Source organism: Lithobates pipiens, unplaced genomic scaffold (genome assembly GCF_037356315.1).
Source record: "Lithobates pipiens isolate NorthernLeopardFrog02 unplaced genomic scaffold, aLitPip1_a1.2 Scaffold_8, whole genome shotgun sequence".
In the NCBI taxonomy this organism is placed as follows: Eukaryota; Metazoa; Chordata; class Amphibia; order Anura; family Ranidae; genus Lithobates; species Lithobates pipiens.
The window spans coordinates 179,993,265-180,020,701 of record NW_027507903.1 but is presented as its reverse complement, the minus strand read 5'-3'; the positions used below and the strand labels follow the sequence as shown (position 1 = coordinate 180,020,701).

Here is a 27,437-nt window from a genome sequence, read left to right as displayed (position 1 = left end):
GTGGTCAGATGAGACCAAAATTTAACTTTTTGGCCTAAAGGCAAAACGCTACGTGTGGCGGAAAACTAACACCACACATCACCCTGAACACACCACCCCCCACCATGAAACTTGGTGGTAGCAGCATCATGTTGTGGGGATACTTTTCTTCAGTAGGGACAGGGAAGCTGGTCAGAGTTGATAGGATGATGGGTGGAGCCAAGTACATGGCAATCGTAGAAGGAAATTTGTCTGCAAAAGACTTAAGACTGGGGCGAAGATTCACCTTCCAGCAGGACAACGACCCTAAACATACCATCAGAGCTACAATGCCAAAGAATATTCATGTGTTAGAATGACCAAGTCAAAGTCCAGACCTAAATCCAACTGAGAATTTGTGAAAAGACTTGAAAATTGCTGTTCACAGATGCTCTCCATCCAATCAGAGCTTAAAGTGGTTGTAAACCCTCTTTTTGGACTTCTACCTATAGGTAAGCCTAGAATGAGGCTTACCTATAGTTAGTGGAAATATCTCCTAAACAGGCGCCGTTTAGCCGGTATGTGACACATACTGGGCTAGTATGCGATGCATACTAGCCCATTATGCTTTTCATTTGCAGGCTTTGCAGCGAGCAAAAGACAACGTAAAACCCATCAGGGTTTACTTCCTCTTTAAGCTTTTTTGCAATGAAGAATGGGCACACATTTCACACTAGATGTGCAAAGCTGGTAGCGATATCCCCAAAAAGACAGCTGTTGTTGTAGCCAAAGATGGTTCCACAAAGTATTGACTGAACACAAAGGCACACAACACTTTTCACATTTATTTGTAAAACATTTTGAAAACCATTTATCATTTTCCATCCACTTCACAATTCTGTGTCACTTTGTGTTTGGTCTACAACATAAATTCCCAATAAAATACATTTACATTTTTATTTGTAACATGACAAAATGTGGAAAATCTCAAGTGGCATGAATACTTTTTCAAGGCACTGTATGCAATTTGCACTATATTGAAATTGCTGTGTTCCCTTTGTTTAATTGAGCTCTGAACCTATGCAAGTTTCTATTTATTTAGTTATTTGTATTTAGTTATTCTTAACCGCTCTGTGCATTTGGTTTTGCACAGAGCAGCCCGGATCCTCCTCTTCTCTGGTCCCTCTTTGCTGCTCCTAATCCCTCCCTCCTTTGAGTGCCCCTCAGCCAACAGCTTGCTACAGGTTGTTACCCAAGCCAATTCAGAGCTCCATGTATCAATTTGGACACGGAACCCTGACCTGGCTGACTGACTTTGACAGCCGTGGGAGTCTATAGCGCTGCTGCTGTCTCAGCCAATCAGGAAGAGTGTACTGGATGGCTTAGGGGATCGTGGACATTACTCCAGAGAGAAGGAGCTCAGGTAGGTAATTGGGGGGGGGGGGGATGCTGGGGGGGCTGCTACACCTACACACAGAAGTTTTTTTTTTTTTTTTCTTAATGCATAGAATGCATTAGGATAAAAACAACTTCTGCATTTACAACTCGTTTAATGTGGTGCAAGCTGCTCGCACCAGTTTCCTGGGTTATCATAATGGTGCAGCAAGCTTTAATTACACTCAATGTATTAGGTTATGGCAAAGAATTATATAGAAATGGAATTACCCTTTTAAACGTTTGGTCTACCCTGTAGGGTTACAGAAAGAGAGAATAAAATGTATAGGTAGATTGACTGTATGTCATATCCATTTGCAGTGTTTAGTAATATACTTGATGTAAAAAATGCATCTTTTTATTTATTTGACATGCAATATTTATATCATGTTTTCATTTTTTTCATCAGTTACAGATGAACAACTGACAGAGTTTGTTGAAAGCAAAGATTATTTAATAATCTTGAAAGTGCTGGCAGAATTTAAGGATACAGAATGTGTTACTTTACCAGCTTTGCATGTACTGCTTCCATTGGCTGGACCCTGTAAGTTACCGGCATATACACTGGTATTAAATCTGGTTGTTTTGAGCTCCTTAATACATTTAAACTTGAAAGGAAAATGGTCATTTTGCCCACATACAGGCTGCAGAACAAAACATAAATGTCTGTTATATACAATCCTGCATTTTTGAGGATTTCAGAAGCCCATCATGTAAAAACATCAGGGATTCAGGGATAAAATATAAGGTGTTTTTTTTTGTGTTGTGTTTTTTTTTTTTTTTTTTTTAGAGATTCGGTATGTTGAGGTTTTTACTTTCAAAAAAAGTAATCTTTATATTCCTAGAAAATGTGTTGCTGTAGTATACCATAACTAACTACTTGCTAACTGCTGTACGTATAAAAAGGTCCCATCAGCAAGCTGCCGGATTGCTGCCATCTGACAGCCAGCAGTCAGCTTGTCAGATATACACCCACTGGAAGTGTGTGCAAAACTCCCTGCTACCACCTCTATATTACGTACTCCGTTTTGCAAATCAGCCTGCAAAGCATTGCAACCATGACCAGTGAATCTGCAGACTCTTTACTCCAGCTGTCTGTATATGCCAAGGTACAGACTTTCAGTGAGAGATGTATAGAAAGTGTCAGTGGACTACTAGTGATGACTGCACTTGTGTTCCATTGAGAACTACAAGTTCCTCTGCCACATTGGCAGTTGGGACTTGCAGTTCATTCATTCATGGATCTCTGTGAATGAATATTGTAAAACTATACTGATTACAAATCTGACAGCTGCTGCGGCTGAGAAGAACCCCACGCACATTGTCTGTGAGGGGGCTGTTTGAGGGCGGGCAAAAGTTTGGGGTTAAGGGGGAGTCCCATTGGCACCTAAATATGGGTGGAACATGGTCCAAAAGGTGAAATTGGCCCTTAAGGAGCACCTAGTCACATACAAACCATATACTGTGTATATGGCATATTGAAATTTACAAAAAAATGAAAATATACTTTTATTATACGTATTTTAAGTTGGCGTATAAGCCTTTAAATGTGCTTGCATACTATATATGCATGGATATTCCTTATTTAATAATGTCAGTTTTTTTTAAATCGGTTATGTATTTACGCATTACAGCTGTACACAGCATAACAGCTGTGTATCTCACAAAAGTGTGTACACCCCTCACATTTTTGGAAATATTTTATTTTTATCTTTTCATGGTACAACGCTGAAGTCCTTACTCTTTGCTACAATGTAAAGTAGTGAGTGTACAGCTTGTATAACCATGTAAATTTTCTGTCCCCTCAAAATAACTCCACACACAGCCATTAATGTCTAAACCGCTGGCAACAAAAGTGAGTACACCCCTAAGTGAAAATGTCCAAATTGGGCCCAAAGTTTCAATATGTTATATGGCCACCATTATTTTCCAGCACTGCCTTAACCCTCTGGCATGGAGTTTACCAGCGCTTCACAGGTTGCCACTGGAGTCCTCTTCCACTCCTCCATGACAACATCAAGGAGCAGGTGTATGTTAGAGACCTTGCGCTCCTCCACCTTCCGTTTTGAGGATGCCCCACAGATGCTCAATAGGGTTTTCGTCTGGAGACATGCTTGGCCAATCCATCACCTTTTATCCTCAGCTTTTTTAGCAAGGCAGTGGTGGTTTTGGAGGTGCGTTTTGAGGTCATTATCATGTTGGAATATTGCCCTGCGGCCCAGTCTCCATAGGGAGGGGGATCATGCTCTGCTTCAGTATGTCACAGTACATGTTGGCATTCATGGTTCCCTCAGTGAACTGTAGCTCCCTAGTGCTACAGCACTCATGCAGCCCCAGACTATGACACTCCCACCACCATGCTTGACTGTAAGCAAGACACACTTGTCTTTGTACTCCTCACCTGGTTGCTGCCACACACTCTTGACACCATCTCAACCAAATAAATGTATCTTGGTCTCATCAAACCACAGGACATGGTTCCAGTAATCCATGTCCTTAGTCTGCTTTTCTTGAGCAAACTGTTTGTGGGCTTTCTTGTGCATCATCTTTAGAAGAGGGGATGACAGCCATGCAGACCGATTTGATACAGTTTGCAGCATATGGTCTGAGCACTGACAGGCTGACCCCCCTCCCCTTCAGCCTATGCAGCAATGCTGGCAGCACTCATACATCTGTTTGCCAAAGACAACCTCTGGATATGACGATGAGCGTGTGCACTCCAATTCTTAAGCTGACCATGGCAAGGCCTATTCTGAGTGGAACCTGTCCTGTTAAATCTCTGTATGGTCTTGGCCATCATGCCGCAGCTCAGTTTCAGGGTCTTGGCAATCTTCTTATAGCCTAGGCCATCTTTATGTAGAGCAACAGTTCTCTTTTTAAGATCCTCAGAGTTTTGTCATGAGATGCCATGTTGAACCTCCATTGACCAGTATGTGAGAATGAGAGCGATGACATCAAATTTAACACATCTGCTCCCCATTCACACCTGAGACCTTGTAACACGAACGAGTCACATGACACCAGGGGAGGGAAAATTTCTGCTTGGGCCCAATTTGGACATTTTCACTTGGGAGTGTACTCGCTTTTGTTGCCAGGGGTTTAGACATTAATGGCTGTGTGTTTGAGTTATTTTGAGGAGACAGAAAATGTACACTGTTATACAAGCTGTACACCAGGGTTGGCCATCCAGTGGCCCGCGGAGCCCTCTGATGTGGCCCGCGACCTTCTGCTCTGGAATGGTGGGTTAGCAAGACCAGATCGCAGGTTGCCGACCCGTCATACCACAGCATCAGTGTTGTGAATGAAGCTGGTGGTAGAGGAAGAAAGTGGCTGCAGAGCAGAGCCCCATATGCCGATGCTTCCTGTACAGCACTGGGTTTTGCCACAGGCAGAGTCTATGTCAAAGTTCAGTTAACCCACAGGACAGACAAAGGTGCACTATGCTGCACCCGCAGTGTGGGTAAACCACAGCACATCAGTGTGAAAGCAGTTTAGACCCTTTTTCACACGATAGGCCCTACCCAATTGGACCCTCGATTCACCTCTACAGAGTGGCAGATGTAAACAGACTTTTGTCATTTTACTCCCACCTGCCTCCAATCCGATCCTAAAAATCTGATTAAAAAAATAGAAGGGAATTCGTCCCCTTCCATCTGGGTGGAAAGGATCAGAGGGCCTATAGAGTTGCCGTGACCTGTCATCCACCCGCACTCTGCTCGTTGTGGCCCGCGACTGGTTACCAAGTTGCTTAAATGGCCCTTGCTCTTAAAAGGGTTGAGCACCCCTGCTGTACACTCACTACTTTACATTGCATTTGTAGCAATGTGTCATTTCTTCAGTGTTGTCAAATGAAAAGATATAATAAAATCATTACAAAAATGTGAGGGGTGCACTCCCTTTTTTTATATACCGTATATGATAACATTTTCTGCAACGCATTCCTACTAATTTTATCATGTTTAAATGCGCTCTCCGACACGCAGAGAAGGAATTAACTTTTAAAAATTGCAAATAATTGGATAATTTATCCTAAACACAGTGGATTTTTATTGCAAATGCAATATACACAAATCGCATTACCGTTTAACTAAAATAGAAATTGTCAGTCTACTTTCTAACGTATGTTCCTAATGAAAATATTGGTACATGTCTTTCCCCCTCTTTAGTGCTTTAATAGTCACTTAGCTGAAGTAAGTATGCAGCCAGTTAAGTCAGAGGGCAGAGCTCCCAACATGTAGGTGTATGTGTTCTGGCTCAGAAAGCAATGAAACCACTGTGTTAGCCCAACAGATAGGCAACAAGAATATTTTGAAGTCAGCAGTGGTTTTCCACAATCAAGGTTTATTTTTAAAGCCTGGGTACATTGGAGTTTTAAGACTGTGTTTGTTTGTTTATTTTTTTAGTTTTTTTTTATATTTTAATTTAACCACTTCAGCCCCGGAAGATTTGGCTGCTCAATGACCAGAGCACTTTTTACAATTTGGCACTGCGCTGCTTTAACGGGTAATGCATGCATGCAATGCTCTATGCAAACTAAATTTGCGTCCTTTTATCTCTTTCTTTCATTGATGGACACAGCTCCAGTAATCTTGACCATAGGGTTATTATGCCACCTTCAGGAGAGGACTAGGCAGAACATGTAATACATGTGAAAAACTAACAGAACTTTACAGTTCTGCCCGGGGGCGCTCCCTCTGGTAATAACCCCTCAGCCTGCTTCCTGCAGCTCAGATTTTTCTGCCTAGTGCAGGAGAAGGACCTAGGCTCCCTGCCGGGACCATCGGTCCTGGGGATTTTTTTCGTTTTTTGCCCTTTTGTGCAAGATTTTAAGATCCTGTGATCTGCTATCAACAGCCTTCCTGGTAACAGGCTGGATAATATAGATCCGTGTAGTCTCCCCAGCCTGGCTATCAAGCGTGTACAGATCCTAGCTACGTGCTGGGTCGGCCACGACCTGCCCCTCAGGCTCCAGGGCTGGCTGGTGAGCGCAATGCTCCAGGGCACACATGACCGGACTACAGATGCCTTTGAGACAGTGTGCCATGGCCAGTAGCCACCCCGTACTGCTCGGGTGCGGGTCTGTCATGGGATGTCACCAGCTTGTCCAGATGATAACTACAGCTCTTCCTGCCTTGGTGGGATAGAGCAGCTGGGCATTCCCTGGGAGGTCGATTTAGGGGGTCCCTCTCCTCCCTTTCTTCTGTCCCTAATTTACCTCCTCCCCCTGCATGACTGGGCTGCGGAGCGATGGGTGTACCTGAGCCAGGGGTCTTCCGGGGGACTCTGATCCTTGTCTGGGGGCTACGCTGGCTGTCTGTGTCCCTGGGCTATCTGTGATCTCTCTGCTGGTGTCTATGGGCTCTGTATGTGCTGCCGCCATAGCGCTGTCTGCCGCCATTATCTGTGTTCATTCACTGTGTACTGTTATTGTCAGCCATTTTCTGTGAGTCTCTGTGGGAAGCATGGTCAGCGGCCATTTTCCCGAAGTTCGGCAGCCACTTTCCCTGTGGTTTTTCTCTATACAGGGCACCCCGCTGCCATTTTTTCATAGCTTCAGTGTGGTTTTTCTTCTCGGCTCTGGTTCCTGTACCTTAGAACAGTGCGTTTTTTTTTTTTTTTGCTCTGGACACCTGGGAGCTGACACTGGACACAGGCACCTGTAACAGCATGGCACACTGCTCGGTCAGGTCAGGGTGGTGAGTCCTGTGATGGGGCCCCTCAGTCTGCAGCAGTTAGGAGGGTGGGGTTGAGCACCATGTCCCAAGTCCCCAAGGGTGGCAGACAGGGTGGGTTAGCATGGCATCAGAAACTGGTGTTTCTTCCCCAGACCTCCCTGCATTTGAAACCGGCTTGTCTGCAAACCGTGCAGGGCCTTTGGGCGCTTTGTCAGCGGTCCTTGAAACGTTTGTTGTCAGGGTGGAGGCGGTGTGCGGGCACAAAGGTGGTAAAAAATGGCCCCTGTCCTCAGGGGAGAGTTCTGACTCAGGCTTGGGCCCCAGGACCGATCAGACAGTGAGGATGATTCCGTGTCTGGGTCCGCGCAAGACAAAGCGCTAGTTGGAGCACTTATCACAGCTGTGCGTGATACCCTAAAACTTCAGGATACAGCAGGATCCTCTGCTGAAGTAGCAGTCCCTTTTGGGTCCCGTAAGCCAGCCTGTACACCTAAGGTGTTTCCGTATCTGACTTATTTAGATAAGTTCATATACAAGGAATGGGGAAGCCCGCAACGCACCTTTTCGGTCCCCAAAAAAAATAGAGGTGACCCTTTTTGAGGAGAGCCTTTTTAAAAAATGGTTGGCACCCCCATTTGTGGACCCCCCGTATCCAGGTTAAATAAAGTAACCACGATACCGGTAGAAGAGACTCCTGCATTTAAGGACCCTACCGACAGGAAGGTCGAGGCAGCGGCCGCTCCCTGTTTACGGTAGAGTGGTCAGCGATACGACCGGTACTGGCCACAGCATTAGTGTCGCAGACACTTAATGAGAGAAGATATTGGCAAAATGGGACAAATCTCCGTTATCACTGGATCAACGGATTCGGGTGAGCCAGTTAGTCAGGGACTCTCTTCTCTGGTGGCTGAGATCTCCGGCCCTACGGTCCGTGAAGTCGTTCCTACCTATTCATTAGATAATGATCACAACGGACGCCAGCCTGATTGGCTGGGGTGGAGTGCTGGGAGTACAGTCGACCCAGGGCCTCTGGTCAAGGGAGGAATCCCAGTTGCCGATCAATATGCTCGAACTTCGAAGCTGCAGCACAGGAGGTCACTATCATCTTTCGGTGGGCAGAGCGACACGTACCGGCCCTGTCAGCCATATACATCCCGGGAGTAGAAAACTGGCAGGCGGATGTTAAGTAGCCAGATGCTGGATCCAGGAGAGTGGTCATTTCACCTGGAGGTGTTCAGGCTTCTTTGCCTGCGGTGGGGCACACCAGATGTGGATTTCCTGGCCTCTCTGCTCAATCAGAAGGTGCGGAGGTTCGTGTCCAGGACAAGAGATCCTTGGGTGGACGCATCATACGTGTTGGTGGCTCCATGAGAACGGTACCAGCTGATTTACGCCTTTCCTCCACTCAAACTGTTACCACGTTTGCTCCGCAGAGTGGAGGCTGAGGGGATTCCGGTGATACTGATTGCCCCAGATTGGCCTCTGCATCCTTGGTGCGCTAACCTAGTAAGCCCGGTGGCGGACGCTCCTTGGTGGTTACCGATGGGAGAAGACCTTCTGTCGCAAGGCCCAATTCTCCATCCTGCTTTACCGTCGCTGGTTTTAACAGCATGGCTGTTGAAAGCCAGGTGCTAAGGAACCGAGGTCTGTCTGACTCTCTGATTTCCACTATGTTTAAGGGCACGAAAATCTTCTTCCCAGAAGATATACCATGGTACTTGGACGGCTTATATCTCTGTGTGAGGAGAAGGGGTGGCGTCCGCGAACCTATTCCGTTTTCATGATCCTGCTGTTCCTACAGCGAGAAGTGGACCAGAAACTGGCCTTAAGCGCCATCAAGGGGCATCCACCCTTATCTCCGTGGGATCTGATCCTGGTGTCGGCGCTTCAGAAAACGCAGTTTGAGAACATCAGGGAAATCCCTTTAACACTCTCTCAGAAATTGGTCTTCCTAGTGGTCATTACATTGGCCAGGAGGGTTTCGGAACTGGCGTCCTTGTCTTGTAAGTCACCCTATCTCGTTATACACAAGGATAAGGTGGTGTTGCATCCGCAACATTCCTTTCTACCAAAGGTGGTTTCGGATTTTCACCTCAATGAAGACATTGTGTTACCATCTCTGTGTCCTAAACTGACACATCCTAAGGAGGTGGCCCTTCATTCCTTCAACGTGATTCGGGCTCTAAGGGTATATGTCTGCCAAGGCTCCCTTACGGAAGTCAGACTCTGTTTGTTTCGGTAGCTGGTCCAAAAAAAGGAATGGCGGTCTCATCATCGACCATTTCCAGGAGGATCAAAGTGGATGTAAGCGCATCTTCTGATGCCTGCTTTGGCCGCAAAGTTTTGCAGGCGGCCGTGTAATGTTGCAATTTTACATTCTTTTTTCTGTTAAAAGAAAGTTGCCTTTTTTTGAATGTTAATGCACTCTGATTCATATGTTGACCGCGAGTTCTGATGCGGTTGGTTCAGAAGGTGACTCTCCCGTTAGGAAGCACCTCTGGTTGAGGGTGAAGTTATGTTGCTGTTCCCACCCCTCGTTATGACACTGCTTGGGGATGTCCCTACGGTCAAGATTACTGGAGCTGTGTCCGTCAATGAAGAGCAAATAGGATTTTTGTACTCGCCGTAAAATCCTTTTCTCTGAAGTTCATTGACGGGCACAGCACCCTCCCCTCCTATTGGATTACGTTATACTGCTTGCTGACGTACTGAGCTGCAGGAAGCAGGCTGAGGGGTTATTACCAAAGGGACCACCCCCTGGGCAGAACTATAAAATGCTGAGTATTGAGATTTTTAGGTACCGTAGTTTGTTGTCATTCCATGGGTGCGTGCAATTATAAAGTGTGACGTGTTTGGTATCTATTTACTCGGCGTAACATTATCTTTCACTTTATGCAAAAAAATTGGGCTAATTTTACAGTTTTTTTTTTTTTTTAATTCATGAAAGTGCCCCTTTTCCCAAAAAGTTGCGGTTAAAGCACCGCTGTGCAAATACCGTGTGACATAAAATATTGCAACAATCGCCATTTTATTCTCTGGAGTCTCTGCTAAAAAAATATATATAATGTTTGGGGGTTCCAAGTAATTTTCTAGCAAAAAATATGGATTTTAACTTGTAAACACCAAATGCCAAAAATAGGCTTAGTCATGAAAGGGTTAAACAAAATCTTCTATTACATTTAACACTACCACTCCCCAGACTGACAATGCTGCCGTCTGCTGTGCCTCCTATGTTAATTTCTTCAGAGTTGTATCTAACTTAGGCCGCGTACACACGGGCGGATTGTCTGGCCAACTAAGTTTGTCAGACAATCCGACAGACAGTCCGTCCAAACTTTTGAATGAACGGACTTGCCCACACACGGCACTTTTTGAGCGGACTAATACAGCGGACTAAGTCCGCCATACAATCCGCTCAACTTTTGAAATGAACGGACTCGCCCACACACGCGGAGGAAAGTCCGCTCATTTCGAGCGCGTCTCCAGGTAGGCGGGGCCCGCGAAGGAGACGTCGCTGGCCCCGCCGCCTGGAATGAACTTAAAGGGGAACCCCAACGCCGAAAAAAATCGGCGTGGGGGTGCCCCCCAAGTCCACAACAGACCCATGTCCGAGCACGCTACCCGGCCGGCCAGGAAAGGGGGGCGAGCAAGCGCCCCCCCTCCTGAGCCGTACCAGGCCGCGTGCCCTCAACATGGGGGGTGCCTTGGGGAAGGGGGGGGCGCGCGGCCCCCCCACCCCAAAGCACCTTGTCCCCATGTTGATGAGGACAAGGGCCTCTTCCCGACAACCCTGGCCGTTGGTTGTCGGGGTCTGCGGGCGGGGGGCTTATCGGAATCCGGGAGCCCCCTTTAATAAGGGGGCCCCCGGATACCGGCCCCCCACCCTATGTGAATGAGTATGGGGTACAATGTACCCCTACCCATTCACCTGTGAAAAAAAGTACAAAAAAAACACAACACAGGGTTAAAATATTTTATTGCACAGCTCCGGGGGTCTTCCGTCTTTGGGGGGTCTTCTCGCCGGACTCCTCCGCTATCTTCTTGTAGCTCTTTTGCTAGCGGAGGAGTCCGGCTTTCTTCCTCCCCGCCGCCGGCCTTTTCTCCTGACTTCGGGGGTCTTGTCCCCCTCTTCGGTTCTTCTGCCGGGCCACCGCGCCTTCTTATAGCTCTTTTACAGGCGGTGGCCCGGTCTTCTGTCGTCGCCGCCGCCTTCCGTTCTTCTCCTTCTCCTTCTCCTTCTTCTCCTTCTCCTTCTCCTTCTCCTTCTTCTCCTTCTCCTTCTCCAGTAGATGTTGCCTCGACGATCTCTACGGCCGGAATGCCAGAGCCGCGCTGCGCGGCCACTTATATAGTGACAATGGGGCGGTGTCACATGGGTTGGTGTCACATGGTGACCCCGCCCCCTTACAATGTCATAGTCCCCATGTGACCAACCCATGTGACATATACCATGTGACACCGCCCCATTGTCACTATATAAGTGGCCGCGCAGCGCGGCTCTGGCATTCCGGCCGGAGAGATCGTCGAGGCAACATCTCCTGGAGAAGAAGAAGAAGAAGAACGGAAGGCGACGACGACGGCGACAGCGGCGACAGAAGACCGGGCCACCGCCTGTAAAAGAGCTATAAGAAGGCGCGGTGGCCCGGCAGAAGAACCGAAGAGGGGGACAAGACCCCCGAAGTCGGGAGAAGAGGCCGGCGGCGGGGAGGAAGAAAGCCGGACTCCTCCGCTAGCAAACGAGCTACAAGAAGATAGCGGAGGAGTCCGGCGAGAAGACCCCCGAAGACGGAAGACCCCCGGAGCTGTGCAATAAAATATTTTAACCCTGTGTTGTGTTTTTTTTTTTGTACTTTTTTTCACAGGTGAATGGGTAGGGGTACATTGTACCCCATACTCATTCACATAGGGTGGGGGGCCGGTATCCGGGGGCCCCCTTATTAAAGGGGGCTCCCGGATTCCGATAAGCCCCCCGCCCGCAGACCCCGACAACCAACGGCCAGGGTTGTCGGGAAGAGGCCCTTGTCCTCATCAACATGGGGACAAGCTGCTTTGGGGTGGGGGGGCCGCGCGGCCCCCCCTTCCCCAAGACACCCCCCATGTTGAGGGCACGCGGCCTGGTACGGCTTAGGAGGGGGGGGCCCTCGCTCGCCCCCCTTTCCTGGCCGGCCGGGTAGCGTGCTCGGACAAGGGTCTGTTGTGGACTTGGGGGGGCACCCCCACGCCGATTTTTTTTGGCGTCGGGGTTCCCCTTTAAGTCCATACCAGGATACTACCTGGATACCCGCTCGAAATGAGCAGACTTTTCTCCGAGCGGGAAAAGTCCGCTCATTTCGAAAGTACAGCGGACTGGCACACACACGGGCGGACTGTCCGCTCAAACCAAGTTTGGACGGACAATCTTACGGAAATTCCGTAAGACTTTGTTCGTGAGACAGTCCGCTGAAAAAGTCCGCTGAAGCCCACACACGAGCGGACTGTCCGCTGAAATGTGTTTCGGCGGACTAAGTTGGGCAGACAGTCCGCCCGTGTGTACGCGGCCTTAGTGTTTCTCTACTGCAGTCCTCAAGGCGCCCCAACAGGTCATGTTTTTAAACTTTCCATTATTTGGCACGGGTGATTTGATCAGTTTTACTGCCTTTGTAATGACCACAGGCGTTTCATCCTGAAATCCTGAAAACATGACCTGTTGGGGCGCCTTGAGGACTGGATTTGTGAAACACTGGTCTAACTAATACTTGAGGTGTTTTACTGGTCAGATCACAAAGTGAAATCTGAGGGGAAAAAAAGCCAAAGAAAACTGATGCTGCAATATAATACATTTGTTGGGTTTAATGCCACTTTAATTTATTCTCTTGTACCCCATCATTTTGCCCTTAGAGCCTTACAGCATCATTTGGATATGTGCAGCAGCTATAACATGGAACTACAGTCTTTTTCATATTTATACCTAATCTTAACCACTTGCTTACTGGGCACTTACACCCCCTTCCTGCCCAGACCAATTTTCAGCTTTCGGTGCTCTCACATTTTGAATGACAATTACTCAGTCATGCAACACTGTACCCAAATTAATTTTTTGTCCTTTTTTCCCCCACAAATAGAGCTTTCTTTTGGTGGTATTTGATCACCTCTGGGGTTTTTATTTTTTGCGCTATAAATGAAAAAAGACCGAAAATTTTGAAAAAAAAACTCATATTTCTTTGTTTCTGTGACAAAATTATGCAAATTTATTAATTTTTCTTCATAAATTTTGGCTACAATTTATACTGCTACATATCTTTGGTAAAAATAACCCAAATGAGTGGATATTATTTGGTCTTTTGTGAAAGTTAGAGAGTCTACAAGCTGTGGTGCGAATCGCACAAAATTGATCATCTGATGTACTGGTGGCCTATCTCGCTTCTTGTGACCCGAACAAGTCAGGAAAGTACAAATACCCCCCAAATGACCCCCTTTTTGGAAAGTAGACATTCCAAGTTATTTAGTAAGAGGCATGGTGAGCTTTTTGATGTTGTCATTTTTTTCCACAATTCTTTGCAAAATTAAGATTTAAATTTTTTTTTTCCACAAAATTGTCATTGTAATAGGTTATTTCTCTCACATGGCATGTGTATACCACAAATGACACCCCCAAAAAAATTCTGCTACTCCTCCTGAGTATTACAATACCACATGTGTGGGACTTTTTCACAGCCTGGCCACTTAGAGAGGCCCAACATGCAGGGAGCGCCATCAGGTGTTCTAGGAGCATAAATTACACATCTAACTTGTTGACTACCTATTACACTTTTGAAGGTCCTGGAGCACCAGGACAATGACACGTGACACTGATGACAGATGGCACTGATACATGGCAATGATGACACTTATACGTGGCACTGACACGTGGCATTGATGACAGATGACACTAATATGTGGCACTGATGACAGATGACACTAATATGTGGCACTGATGACAGATTGCACTTATACGTGGTACTGATGACATGTGGCACTTATACATGGCACTGATGACAGATGGCACTAATACGTGGCACTAATACGTGGCACCGATGACAGATGGCACTGATAAGTGGCATTGATGACACGTGACACTGACAACAGATGGCAAGTGACACTGATAAGTGGCACTGATGACAAATGGCACTGATACGTGACACTGATGACAGATGGCACTGGGGACAAATGGCACTGACAACAGGTGGTACTGGGGACAGATATCACTAACAGGTGGCACTGGGAACAGATAGCACTAACTGGAGGCAGGTGGCACTGGGGCAGGATGGCACTGGGGCAGGATGGCACTTTTTTTTATTTTCCCACTTACGGCGCTGCAGCCGTTCATCTCTCCCCTCTCACACGCTGTCTGTGTGAGGAGGGAGAGCGGCGCTGAGAGATGATCTCATATGTTTACATATGAGATCATCTCACATTGGACACGCCAATCGCGCTGTAAATGGCTGCTGTGATTGGCTATTTACAGCGATCTGTGTTTGCCTGTCTCCGGGGGACACGGCAAACACAAAACTTCCCCGATGCGTGCCCGCGGTGGCGCGCATTGCGGAAGTAAACACCAGGACGTCCAGGGACGGTCTCCCAGACGAAAACGCCTGCTCTATAGCCATCATTCGGTTATAGGGCCAGCAGGAAGTGGTTAAGGTACAGGACACTGGATGTCTTGGATATTTATAGACCCTGGGTTATAGGCTGCTACCTTCAGGTGATTGGACACATACCTCTATAACCCTACCCCATTCCATGAGACATTTTTTTTTCTAGTGTCCTTAGGTGATGGACCTCTTTTTCCTTACGGAGAAATGATTGTATGCTTAAGTAGTTATTTTTATTTTTTTATTGGATTGGAAGCGTTCTCTGATTTGTGCCTGTGCTGAGCAACCGTTCACCATTGGATCCAGAAGCTAGTGGAGTTAACTGGAGTAACGGTGTCGACCTATAGTGGTTTTCAGCCACTAGAGGGATCCTACAGGTATGTTATGTATATGCTCAGTTACATTGATCCAAGCTGGATGATTGTAACTATGCAAAAAAATTCCATACCTGGAGTTCTTCTTTAATCAATTTGCTTTCATTTATTACTACAATAAAAGCAATGCTTCAGTGAAGCCTTGGTAAAACCTTGGGAGGTATACCTGGACCTCACGCTGTAGGGACACACTTTTACTTACTTTGTCTTTCTCAATCCCGCTTTTCTTTGTTTCTTTTCTCTTTCCCCTTGTCTTTGTCGCTTTGCCTTTTGCCTTTCTGCTTGTTTTTGTCTTTCTCTTTACCCTCGCCTTTCTTTTTCTTTTTCCCTTTTGCTTTTCTCTTTCCCTTTGCATTTCTTTTTCCTCTTGTCTTTGTCTTGCGCTTTTCCTTGGACTTTCCAAGGGAATTAAAGTGGACATAAACCCAAATCATGAAATGTGAGCTAGGCACATATATCTGCAGTGTTTTCTTGTCACTTCAAAGCCCTATGTCCCGTATCGTTCTCATACCCCGTTCTTCTTCTATCAGCCTGAGAACTTCTGACAAGCTCTTTGACACAGGAGATAAAAGCAGGCTGAGTTTGTGTTGGGGAGAGTGCTATAAATTAGCACAGAGCTGAACGATTCAACGAACAGTTCTGAAAGTCTCTACCTATGAGGAGTGGGGGTGTGTGCCTTTCCTCCAATCAGCTGTCTTGGCTGTATTCCCAGGCTTTAATGCAGTACTAATTGGGAAGAGAAAATCTCCTAACACGATCTGAACTTTCTAAAGCGGGTGTCTCCTAGAAGTCAGCAGATCCCAGTAATCGGTCTCCAATTGAAGCTGGTTGATGAGAGGGTATTTTGCCCCTCCTCTACATTTCCCTATTGCTTCTGTGTTTTGCCTTATCTATAGCCTAAATCCTGCTCCTACTTTTACTCCTGTGCTGTATCTGTACCTTGTACTCTGCTGCCTTGTATCTGCTCCCCTTGTTCCTGATTCCCAGTCTTCTTTCCCCTTCCTGACCTGTTTCTTGCACCTCCAGTTTTACCCTGTTGATCTGTGGTCCCCTTTTGTCTTTATATGTTGTATTTTAGTTAGATTTTTGGTCTCTTAGTTGGTTTGCTAGTTAGATATTTTATCATTTGATTATGGTTCATTGATATCTTCAGGTTTGCTGTTTACTCAGTTTGCTGCTGTTTGGATAGATTTTGTTTCACTGTTAACAAATTCGCTTAAATCTTGTATAGTCTTGTTTGGGTTTCCTGAGTGCAGCTACACAGATCTGGTCATCCCCGCTGCTGGATGCCTGCATTCAGTATCCTTGAAACTTTTCTTCCTTCACACTGGAAAGTGATAACCGGTCTTTCTGGCTGGGGAAGAGATTTTCAGTCCCTCGTGATCCATGGAACATGGTCACCTCTGGAAATCAAGCAATCAAAGCAATAATGATGGTACTGAAACGCTCAGTTTACGCCCCCCCCCCTTTTCTGCAAGGACACCCCAATCTGAGTGCAGTCAGACAATACCATGGGTGTGGCCTAGATGAACTATCTAGGGGGCACCGTTAGTCATTTAGCCTTGAAGGAAGCAGGCCTGATAATCTCATGGACAAAGACTCCACATCCCAGGAGAGGACAATTCTAAAGTGGATTACCTCATCGATCACCATCAGGATCAAGGGGAATGGGTCCTTGGCATTCAGACATCTTCATCCTGATGTATCAGACATGGGCAGTCCCAAAAGTGGACATCCTGACCTTTTAGATTCACCAACAAATTAACTCTTGTTTGTGGCCAGGACCAAGAATCCCTTGGCACTGGCATGCGATTCCTTGATTATCCCCTGGTCTTGGTTCAGGCTAATCTCTGCTGTCCCTCAAGTGTGGATTGTTCCTTGTCTGCTCCACAAGGATAGAGCAAGAGAAGATGATGATTCTCATCTCACTAAATTGGCCCAGAAGAACCTGGTATACAGACGTAATCAGACGTAATCAGACTAGAATAAGACAACTCCTAACGTTTTCCCATCAGGCCCGAACTTCTATCTCAAGGCTCTCCTTTTCATCCTACTTTCCAAACTTTGACTTTAACGTCATGGTTGTTGAAGCCCGGGTCTTGAGAGAGAGTGGTCCTAAAATCTGTCCTCCCCTTGCTAAAAGGGATAGCGATAGCTGCCAATGAGTCTTTCACATTGTTGTGGAGGAATCTTGACCACTCTTATTTGCAGAATTGGTTTAACTTGGTCACATTGGCGAGTTTTCGAGCGAACAGCCTGTTTAAGGTCATGCCACGGCATCTCAATCAGATTTAAGTCTGGGCTTTGATTAGGCCACTCCAAAACCTTTAATTTTGTTTTTTTGAGCCATTTAGAGGTGGACTTGGTGTGTTTTGCATCATTGTCCTGCTGCTTAACCCAAGTGCACTTGAGATCATGAACTGATAGCCGAACATTCTCCTTTAGGATTTTCTGGTAGATCGCAGAACTCATGGTTCAATCAATTATGGCAATTTGTCCAGGTCCTGAAGCTGCAAAGCTACCCCAGACCATCTCACTGCCACCACCATGTTCGACTGTTTGGTGTATTGGTACTTTGCATATTTTATTAAAGTTCTTTGTGACCTGTTTACAGGTGGCCAGGTTGGCTGTAAGAACTGTGTTCATTATATTCTAATTTGTTACAATGTAACTGATTATTTTATCATATTTTACATTTTTTTTTTTTATAGAATATCCTAATATGTACATATATTTAGCTTTCACGTCTTTCTATTGCAGCCAGCAATGTGGAAGTACTTATGTCTGGTAATGTAAGATGCTACAATATCATAATGGAAGCTATGAAGACATTTCCAAACAGTGAAAAAGTTCAAGAAGTGTGCTGTTGTTTATTTCAGAAACTTACATTTGGTGAGTGTTGTGTTTTGTAAATAGAAATATTAAAGTGTTAGTAATTGGAATGTTATGCTGTACATGCACATTGCTGTTGGGGGGGGGGGGGGGGGGGGCGGTATTCTTGCTTTATGTTGATACTAAAAGATTAAAGGGGTATGTTTTGTTAAAGTGGTTGTAAACCCTTACATATGCCTAGTGGAGTGACTGGCCTTAGGTGATGCAAAGAGATTAAGCAAATCCTCCTACATAGGCTGCACCTGTTTATTTGCAATCTCCTATTCTCTACACCTGTTCAAATTCCAAAATGTATAACGCTTGTCTGATCTGTCAAAAAACAGGGAGCAGGGAGCTGAAATGACACACTGCAGAACTCAGTGAGGAGAGAGCTGTTTGAATGGAATGGACATCTCCCCTCACACATAAGTTCAGTATCCCATAGCAACCAGTCATAATTTGACACCAGACAAGCATATGATGAATTATGACTATACACTATATCTTAATTCTACTTTACACGACACATACCTGATATTCCACATAGATCCTGGGCTCTGGGCTGGAACCTTTGGGTGAGAAGACACTGGCAAAGCTTTTGAAGATATGTCTCCCCCTTATAACCCTATCCCACTGTGTGAATCCTTCGTTTTTTTGCTCACTCTTTGCTTTTTAACTAGTTTATAATTTTGTTTATTCTTGGATCAACTCTTAACTGTCTTCTAATACAACAATAGAGAAGTGCATTTGAGTCAGTGCAAACTTGTAAAAGCTTCGGTGCTGGGCCCAGGACCCCATATTGTAGGAACAGCCTGTAATGCTGCTCCAGGCACAGGAATGCTTTGACTTCATAATTCCTCAGTAACAGTGAAAAGTTCCTTATTGCAGCTTTTTTCTCTTGTATGTATCTCCTCACCAATAGATCTTTTAAAATCAGAGCCCTTTTGAATACATTCTTAGGTTTGCAAGGTGAAGGATCAGGTAATTTCTTATAATTGACTAATATTTTCTAATCATTTCCGTAACCTTATCCTTATCTACACAGTATGGGAATACAGTACACAGATGGGTATTTTTGTCTTTTTTGTATTACTCTTGTTCTCCAACAAAGACCTCATGTCACGGTCCAGGGCTTTTAAAAGCTGTATTAATAATTTCAGGTTGTGATTCTTGTCCAGGAATTTGTTTCTTTCTTTTGTTTTTTTAAATTAAGATGATAAGGTTATTTTACACAACAAAGCCTATTGGGCGTACCCAGGCTTGGGGGGGGAAACAAAAAATGTAACAAAAGTAAAACATAGAAAAACCCGGTGTTTGATAACCAAGGCCTGGGATGATCAATTCAAGGTAGCTGAAGTGTACTAAGAAAACATCGTAGGACAGTATCCCTTTGCACAGGACAGAACAGAAAAGAAAAGGTACACAGTAGCAAAACGGAGCATCCTATGGAGGCATTGCCGATAACCTGACAGTATCCCTGGATTCCCTCCATACCTCAGAGAATTGTTTTGGGGCGTTCCCTAGATTCATATGTAAATTTATGCAATGGAACCATTTTGTTGACAACAGTCTTCCAACCATCTAAGGTAGGTGCCTGAGCAGATTTCCATTTAAGAAGTATAGACTTGCATGCCTAAAACAAGAAGAGGCCTATCGGAGCCCTAGAGGTAGCCAGTAAATAAATGAGACCTAAAATACAAAAAATACAAATCTCAATAGATAATGGTACAGTAATGGTGATAACTATGCAGATATATTGGGAAACCACTTACCAGAATAATTTTATACCCGTGCTCTCCCAAAACACATGCAGGAACATGGCAGGCTCTGCCGTACATCGCCAACATTGTGAGGAGTGTGAGGGATACATTTTATGTAACCTTTGAGACATTAGATATCCTAAATGTTATTAGCCTGTGCATGGCTGAGACCAAGCTTTGCATGGGATAGTCCCAAACATCCTCCCAGCCCTCTGAATGTAACTCTGGCACCTCTGCTCGCCAGCACGCTAATAATTTGTCAAGGCCACCGTGAACGGTGGGTTGAAGGGTCTTGTATATGGAAGAGAGTTTGTTTTTTCTAGAATATCCTCATGTAGTAGGGATTCAATTCCGGACAAGGTAAATGTTATAGGCTGATTGCCAAATTGCAGCTGAAAGGCATGTAACTGAAGGTTGCGAGCACTGAACTTATTCTCTCTGGAGAAGAGACACTTGAGAAGGGATAGGATTTCAATTTACAAATACTGGTGACCCCACAATAGGGTTAAAACTTTTTGGCGGAAGGGAGTTTAACAAGACACGTGGCCACTCATTAAAATTAGAAGCAAAAAAGGTTTAACCTTAAACTATGTAGAGGGTTCTTTACTGTAAGAGCAGCAAGGATTTGGAATTACCTTCAACAGATGGTGGTCTCAGTGGGGGTCATCGATAGTTTTAAAAAAACTATTAGATAAGCACCTGAATGACAGCAACATACAGGGTTATGCAATGTAATACTGACATATAATCACACGCTTAGGTTGGACTTCATGGACTTTTTTCAACTTCACCAAATATGTAACTATATAAATATGAGTTAGGGAGTGCGTATTTCTCTTTTAGGGAGTCGAATGTCTGGAGCACTCCCCCTTCACAAATTTGGCTAAGATATTTTATCCCATTCGAGGCCCCACAATAGGGTCAGGAAACAAGGAAAATTGCTTTAGGGAGGAATTATGCCATAATGGTGTGTGTGGTGAAAAAGTAATTGAGAATACCAGATGCTGAAGTCACCAAGCCTTAATGAAATCTCTCATAGACTGAGTGATCGGGAATATGGCTGACTGGCCTCTATATAGTATATTATGCAGGGCTTCATAAGAGCCAAGCTGTGGTACCTCAAGCACTACAACAGCGTTGGTCTCATCAGCTAGCAAACAGTTGTGAGCCTGTAAGCAGGCCGGCAAGGTAATACGCAAATAAATTTGGGCATGCCAATCCACCCTCAGTTGAGCTACCCACAGAAATTAGGTCATTGCAGATTCAAATTGGCGAAAATATTTCCTAGGGATCAACACCAGGGCATGGCAAAGGATATACAATATGGAGGGGAGCAACTTAATTTTAATAGGATTAATCCTGCCCACAAGGGAGAGGGGGAGGTGAGACCATGACAATAAATGTTGCTTCATTAAATTCAATGGTGGCAGTAAATTCAGGGTTGTGTAGTCTGATGCATTAGGGGATATTGCTATTCCCAAATATTTTGCAGAAGAGGTTCACCTTAGAGGCAAATCTGGAGCAACCCTGGCCTCCGCCTCTCGATCTATGTAGAGAATGAGAGATTTGTCACAATTAACCTTCAAACCTGTTGAGGGAGAATACAAGGAGAGCAAAGCCAGTGCCTCTTTAAAGAGGGATTCCACCAAAAAAAAATATTAAAAGCCAGCAGCTATAAATACTACAGCTGCTGACTTTTAATAAATGGACACTCACCTGTCCCGGGTTCCAGCGATGCCGGCAGCCGAGGCCGATCGATCGGCTCTCGGCTGCTGCCGTCACCATTCTAGGTGAGGGAATCAGGAAGTGAAGCGAATCGGCTTCACTTCCCGGTTTCCTACTGCGCATGCGCGAGTCGCGCAGAACAATAGGAATTGTCCGCGGTGTCACTGGGACCCGTGTGTGTCCCAGCAGACAGCGCAGCAGGACAGGAAATGACATAGACTCACATGGGAGTCTATGCCCGGAAGTGGGTGTAAATACCTGTCTTTGACAGGTATCTCCACCCCCCTCCCCCCTGTAAGGTGCCAATTGTGACACCGGAGGGGGGGAGGGTTCCGATCAGCGGAAGTTCCACTTTAGGGTGGAACTCCGGTTTAAGAGCAGGCCCGGGGTCATTTAGAAAAAGGACCATGTCATCAGCGTAGAGCGCCACTTTTTCACTGATGGTGCCTACCTGAATGCCTTTAACTGAATCAAAAGCTTCCTCTATGTCAAGCATAACCAGGACTCTAGAAACTGATTCGTCAGAGGGAAGCTGCAAGTGTGTCAGAACTCTGCGTAGGTTAATGCCTGTCGATTTTCCTGGGGATAAAGCCAGCCTAGTCGATACTAACCGAGGATGGTAAGAATTCTGGCAATCTCATTGTTAGCACTTTGGTCAGCACTTTTGTAAATCGGCCTATAGGACGCACAATGTTGGGATATTTAACTGGCTTGGGTAAGCAACTGTCAGCACTGGAAAGTCCCTCCATACTAAAGGAGAGCCAGCAATGTACATGGCAGGTGCCGGCTGGGGCCAGCACAGAGGCGGGTGGAGACAAAGAGGTGCAGGCACTAGCAAAGAGTAGATGGGTGACAGTCAGGAAGGGTAGAGGAGGGGAGTGCCAGGGAGGCAGATCCAGGGCTGGAGCATCCCAATAAGTACGCTCCATTGAGTGATATTGGTGAAACCAGTCAGGGACCAGCACTACTGGAATGGAGGGACTCTCCTAGCTGCCAGGGGAAGAACCCCTCCAGTGAGAGTGGGGGGAAGCAAAGGGAAAGGCAAAACGGATTCTGGTGGTAGGACTAAATTCTTAGGACAGAGAGGCCAATCTGTAACAAAGACTTGAAGCGCCGAACAGTATGTAGTCTAACGGGCGCTCTGGTTCGGCACATCGCAGATCTAGTGGACAGATTACTGGGGGGGGCTAGGGAAGTCCCAGTTGCCATGGTGCACGTTGGCATCAATCACAAAGTCAGAGGCAGATGGAGTGTCCTAAAGAATGATCTTAGGGACTTAGGAGCTAAATTGAGGAAAAGGACCTCCAAGTTAGTATTCTCAGGAATACTACTGGTACATCAAGCCACACCAGAAAGGCAGAGGGAGATTAGGGAAGTTAACAAGTGGCTGAAGAGCTGGTGTAGTAAGGAGGGGTTTGGGTTCCTGGAGGACTGGACTGACTTCTCAGTCAATAACCGGTACTATAGAAGGGACGGACTGCACCTAAATGAGGAGGGTGCACATCAGCTGGGAATGAAGATGGCCAAAAAATTTGAGGGGTTTTAAAGTAGGCAATGGGGGGGGGGGGGGGAAGGGTCCAGAGGTAGAGATAGTCAGTGCGGAACATATTCCAGAGGGTAGTATTATCGGGGGCATTAGTGGTAGGTTGACCAAAGCACATAAACCCAAGGTAAGTATAGTAGCAAGTCCTAGTTGCAATCTCGGAACACCCAATAAGAAGATAATATGCGACCGGTCTAAACTACGTGGCATGTTCACCAATGCCAGGAGCCTGGTGGACAAGATGGGTGAACTAGAAATACTGTTGTACAAGAAGGATTTGGCTTTTGTGGGAATTTCAGAGACCTGGTTCAACAGCTCTGGCTAGGAAACATTCCAAGGTATACCCGTTATCGCAAGGATAGCAAGGGTAAAAAAGGGATTGAAAACTGTCTACAAGGACGAGTTCAGAAGGTGGTGATAAATTGTGAGTACTCTGAATGGCCAGGGGTGGGTAGTGAGCTCCCCCAGGGTTCTGTGCTGGGACCAATCCTGTTTAATTTGTTCATAAACAACCTGGAGGATGGAGTAAACAGTTCAATCCCTGTAATTGCAGATGATACTAAGCTAAGCAGGGCAATAACTTCTCCGCAGGATGTGGAAACCTTGCAACAAGATCTGAACAAATGAATGGGGTGGGCAACTATGTGTCAAATGAGGTTCAATGTAGAAAAATGTAAAATAATGCATTTGGGTGGCAAAAATAAGAATGCAGTCTATACACTGGGGGGAGAACCTCTGGGGCAATCTAGGCTGGAAAAGGGGTCCTAGTAGATGATAGGCTCAGCAATGACATGCAATGCCAAGCTGCTGCTAACAAATCAAACAGAATATTGGCATGCATTAAAAAGGGATCAACTCCAGAGATAAAATAATTCTCCCACTCTACAAGACTCTGTTCCGGCTGCACCTGGAGAAGAGAGGCTTGAGAAGGGATATGATTTCAATATACAAATACCATACTGGTGACCCCACAATAGGGATATAACTTTTTCTCTTCTCCGTGAGAGAGTAACTTAAGCACCTAACCAGACCATAGTTCCATGCCTGCCAGAATAGATAGTGCCTCCTGTGGCCAGGCTGAACATCTCACAGTCCAGTCAGACTGATGCTGAAGTCTAAATTTAGACAGTTGTACCCAAACCAAACTGCAGTTCAGGCATAACTTTAACTTTGAAAAATGCATAGCCCGTGCTCTTCAGGAGCCGCCGCTACAGGAGTTTAACAAGACTCATGGCCACTCATTAAAATTAGAAGAAAAGGGGTGTAAGGTTTAAACTACGTAGAGGGTTCTTTACTGTAAGATAGGCAAGGATGTGGATTTCCCATCCACAGGTGGTGGTTTCAGCGGGGAGCATCGATAGTGTCTTGAAACTATTAGATAAGTACCTGAACGACCGTAACATACAGGGATATACAATGTAATACTTATTAAAAGATTAGTGTGGGCTATTGCCGCTACCTCCAATAAATATATTTGAGCTATTAAAAATACCGTTAGTTAGCCTCACCACTTTACAGGCCTGAACTAGATCTATATTAGTGATATAACACTTTCCTTATTGTCTATATGTATAGATTGACAACTCCGCTAGTGTATATCCATCCATATAGACAATAGCCTCTGCTGGTGGGTGATAAATTATATTTATAACAAGAGCCTTAAATCAAGGGTTTAATATTGAAGTACTAGAGAATTAGAACAGATATGTAAATAGAATCCCTTGTAGAGTGTTTTGGTTCCACTAAATTATACAAATATCCCCTCACAAGTGAAAAATGGCAAATTTCCAAAAAATATCAAATAATTAATCTTAATATTAGTGTTTATACGTATTCCCTTATACTTCTCAATGGCTAACACTTCAGTGCCAGTACCTATGTGAACATATCACAACACCTATTTGCTAGTGTAAATTTAAAATAATCAGTCTCTAAATCATTAATCCACAAATAGGTGGTTTCTATACAAACATCAACCGAGGAATATACATAAAAAACAAAAAAAAACAAGGACTTATCCCCCCTATTTTTTTAACAGCGTGAGAAAAACTTCTATATGTGCCAATTATATGTAAACCATATACAAATAGTGCAAGATTATACTAAAAAATTGTGTGAAAATTTCCTATCCACATAGGAAGTGTGACAGCAAAAAACAAAAAAATAGATAAAAAAGAAAAAAAAGGAAAATGAAAAACCTGAGAAAATTTTAAAATGATATAAAGTAACAAGGTAGTCCACAATGGTTCTTCTGTTAAATGTCCAATAATGTGCAAATTTCCAGCTCAGGAGAATCAGAGAGTGACTTTCGTGATCATGAATATTTTTGGTGACTTCCTTGCTCATTCCCCCTTTAGTGGAACCAAAACACTCTACAACGGATTCTATTTACATATCTGTTCTAATTCTCTAATACTTTATTCCTTCAATGTTTAACCCTTGATTTAAGGCTCTTGTTATAAATATAATTTATCACCCACCAGCAGAGGCTACTGTCTATATGGATTGATATACACTAGCGGAGTTGTCAATCTATACATATAGACAATAAGGAAAGTGTTATATCACTAATATAGATCTAGTTCAGGCCTGTAAAGTGGTGAGGCTCACTAACGGTATTTTTAATAGCTCAAATATATTTATTGGAGGTAGCGCCAATAGCCCACACTAATCTTTTAATAAATCTTAAAGCACTGTCTTTGATTAAAGCCCGTGTATCTAGGGAGGCAGCAACCTCTTCCTATTTTCTTGCTGTGCGACAGCACTTATTCATTTTCCCCATAACTGTTTTGCTATCTATCGTGTTCCTTTCCACAAGTGCGGCTATTTCCTATAAAACCATACAATGTAATACTGACATATCACACACATGGGTTGGACCTTGACAGATCTATCCTTCCTTGGTGAGCGGCTCTTTGGAACCTCGTTGGACGAGATTATTAAGATTGTCACAGGTGGAAAGAGTACCTTGCTCCCACAGGCCAGGAAGACTGAGCCACGCCACAGGCAAGGGCCCTTGTTTTTCGATCAAAAGAGGCTTTTTCACCTGTCCAAGACTTCGGCTAAACGCTTCCAGTCCGGCAGGAAGACTTCTGAGGGACAAAAGCATTCCTGGAACCGCAAGCCTAACAAGCCTGCAAGCAAAAGTGCTACTGCATGAAAGTTTGCCCCCACCCGTCTCTCGGGTGGTGGGGGGTCGCCTTCGGGAGTTTGCAGCCCGGTGGGCCTCCCGGGGGTCCGACCAATGGGTCTGTGAACTGATTTCCTCTGGCTACAAGATGGAGTTCCTCTCTTGGCCACAGATTCTTCCCCTCCAGCATACCTTTACTCTCGGCTCGCCGGGAGGCCCTATTGGGGCGGTAAGGGACCTACTAAGCCACAAGGTGATGGTGCTTGTTCCAGAGTTGGAAAGGTTCCAGGGGTTCTACTCCAATCTGTTTGTAGTTCCCAAAAAGGAAGGGGTACATCCAAACTTGGACATGAAAGACCTCAATTGCTTTGTAAAAGTACAGAGGTTCAGAATGGAATCAGTTCGCTCAGTAGTCGCTGCACTCCCTCAAGGGGACTCGCTGGCGTCTTTGGACATCCAGGATGCGTACCTGTACATACCCATATGCTTCAGGCATAAGTGGTTTCTGCGATTTGCAGTTGGGGAAGCTCACTACCAGTTTGTGGCTCTCCCTTTTGGCTTGGAATCAGCACCCCGAGTCTTTACCAAGGTATTGGCTCCAATTTTGGCGTTGTTGTGACAATGCAGGTTTCATAGGTTACCTAGACGATCACCTCCTGAGAGCATCTTCCGCCTCAGAATTAAAGGAGGATGTGGCAATCGCCATGCAGACCCTGCAGGAATTTGGGTGGCTGTTGCACCTAAAAAGGCCAGTGCTCATACCGACTCAGTGTTTGGATTACCTAGGCTTACTGCTGGACTCCATAGAAGTGAGAGTGTTTGTTTCTCCCTTCAGACAAGCTGCAGACTCTCAGAGCCGCGGTAAAACTGTTGATGGACCGCAAGTGGTCGTCACTACACTTCTGCATGCGAGTCCTGGGGCTCATGGTTGCCTCCTTCGAGGCAGTGCCATATGCCCAATTTCACACCAGAGTCTTGCAGAAGGAGATCTTGACAAAATGGGACAAATCTCCATTATCCCTGGATCGGCAGAGGTGGCTGAGGTCCCTGGCACTTCGGCCTGGGAAGTCATTCCTACCTGTACATTGGACAGTGATCACAACGGACGCCAGGCTGACCAGCTGGGGTGAAGTACTGGAAGTACAGTCGACCTAGGGCAAGTTGCTGATCTATGTGCTCGGGCTTCCGAGCGATCAGGCTATGCCTCTCCACTTGGTTGATGAGACTACGAGGGCATCTGATCAGGATCCAGTCAGACAGCGGTGGTATATGTCAACCATCAAGGAGGAACAAGAAGCTCGGCTGCATCACGGGAGGGCGCTCACGTCCTTCAGTGGGCAGAGAGACATGTTCCGGC

The 27,437-nt window shown here is 45.4% G+C and overlaps 1 protein-coding gene across 3 annotated transcripts in view; it reads left to right on the top strand.

Annotated features, from left to right (window-relative positions):
- LRRK2 (leucine rich repeat kinase 2) overlaps window positions 1-27,437 on the top strand; it is a 474,491-nt gene that overhangs the window by 59,263 nt on the left and 387,791 nt on the right. For all 3 annotated transcript variants that reach the window (XM_077468371.1, XM_077468370.1, XM_077468372.1), the window contains exons 8-9: window positions 1,802-1,936; window positions 17,812-17,943. In XM_077468371.1, the coding sequence (XP_077324497.1) occupies window positions 1,802-1,936; window positions 17,812-17,943 (267 nt within the window). The remainder of the gene's footprint in view (window positions 1-1,801; window positions 1,937-17,811; window positions 17,944-27,437) is intronic.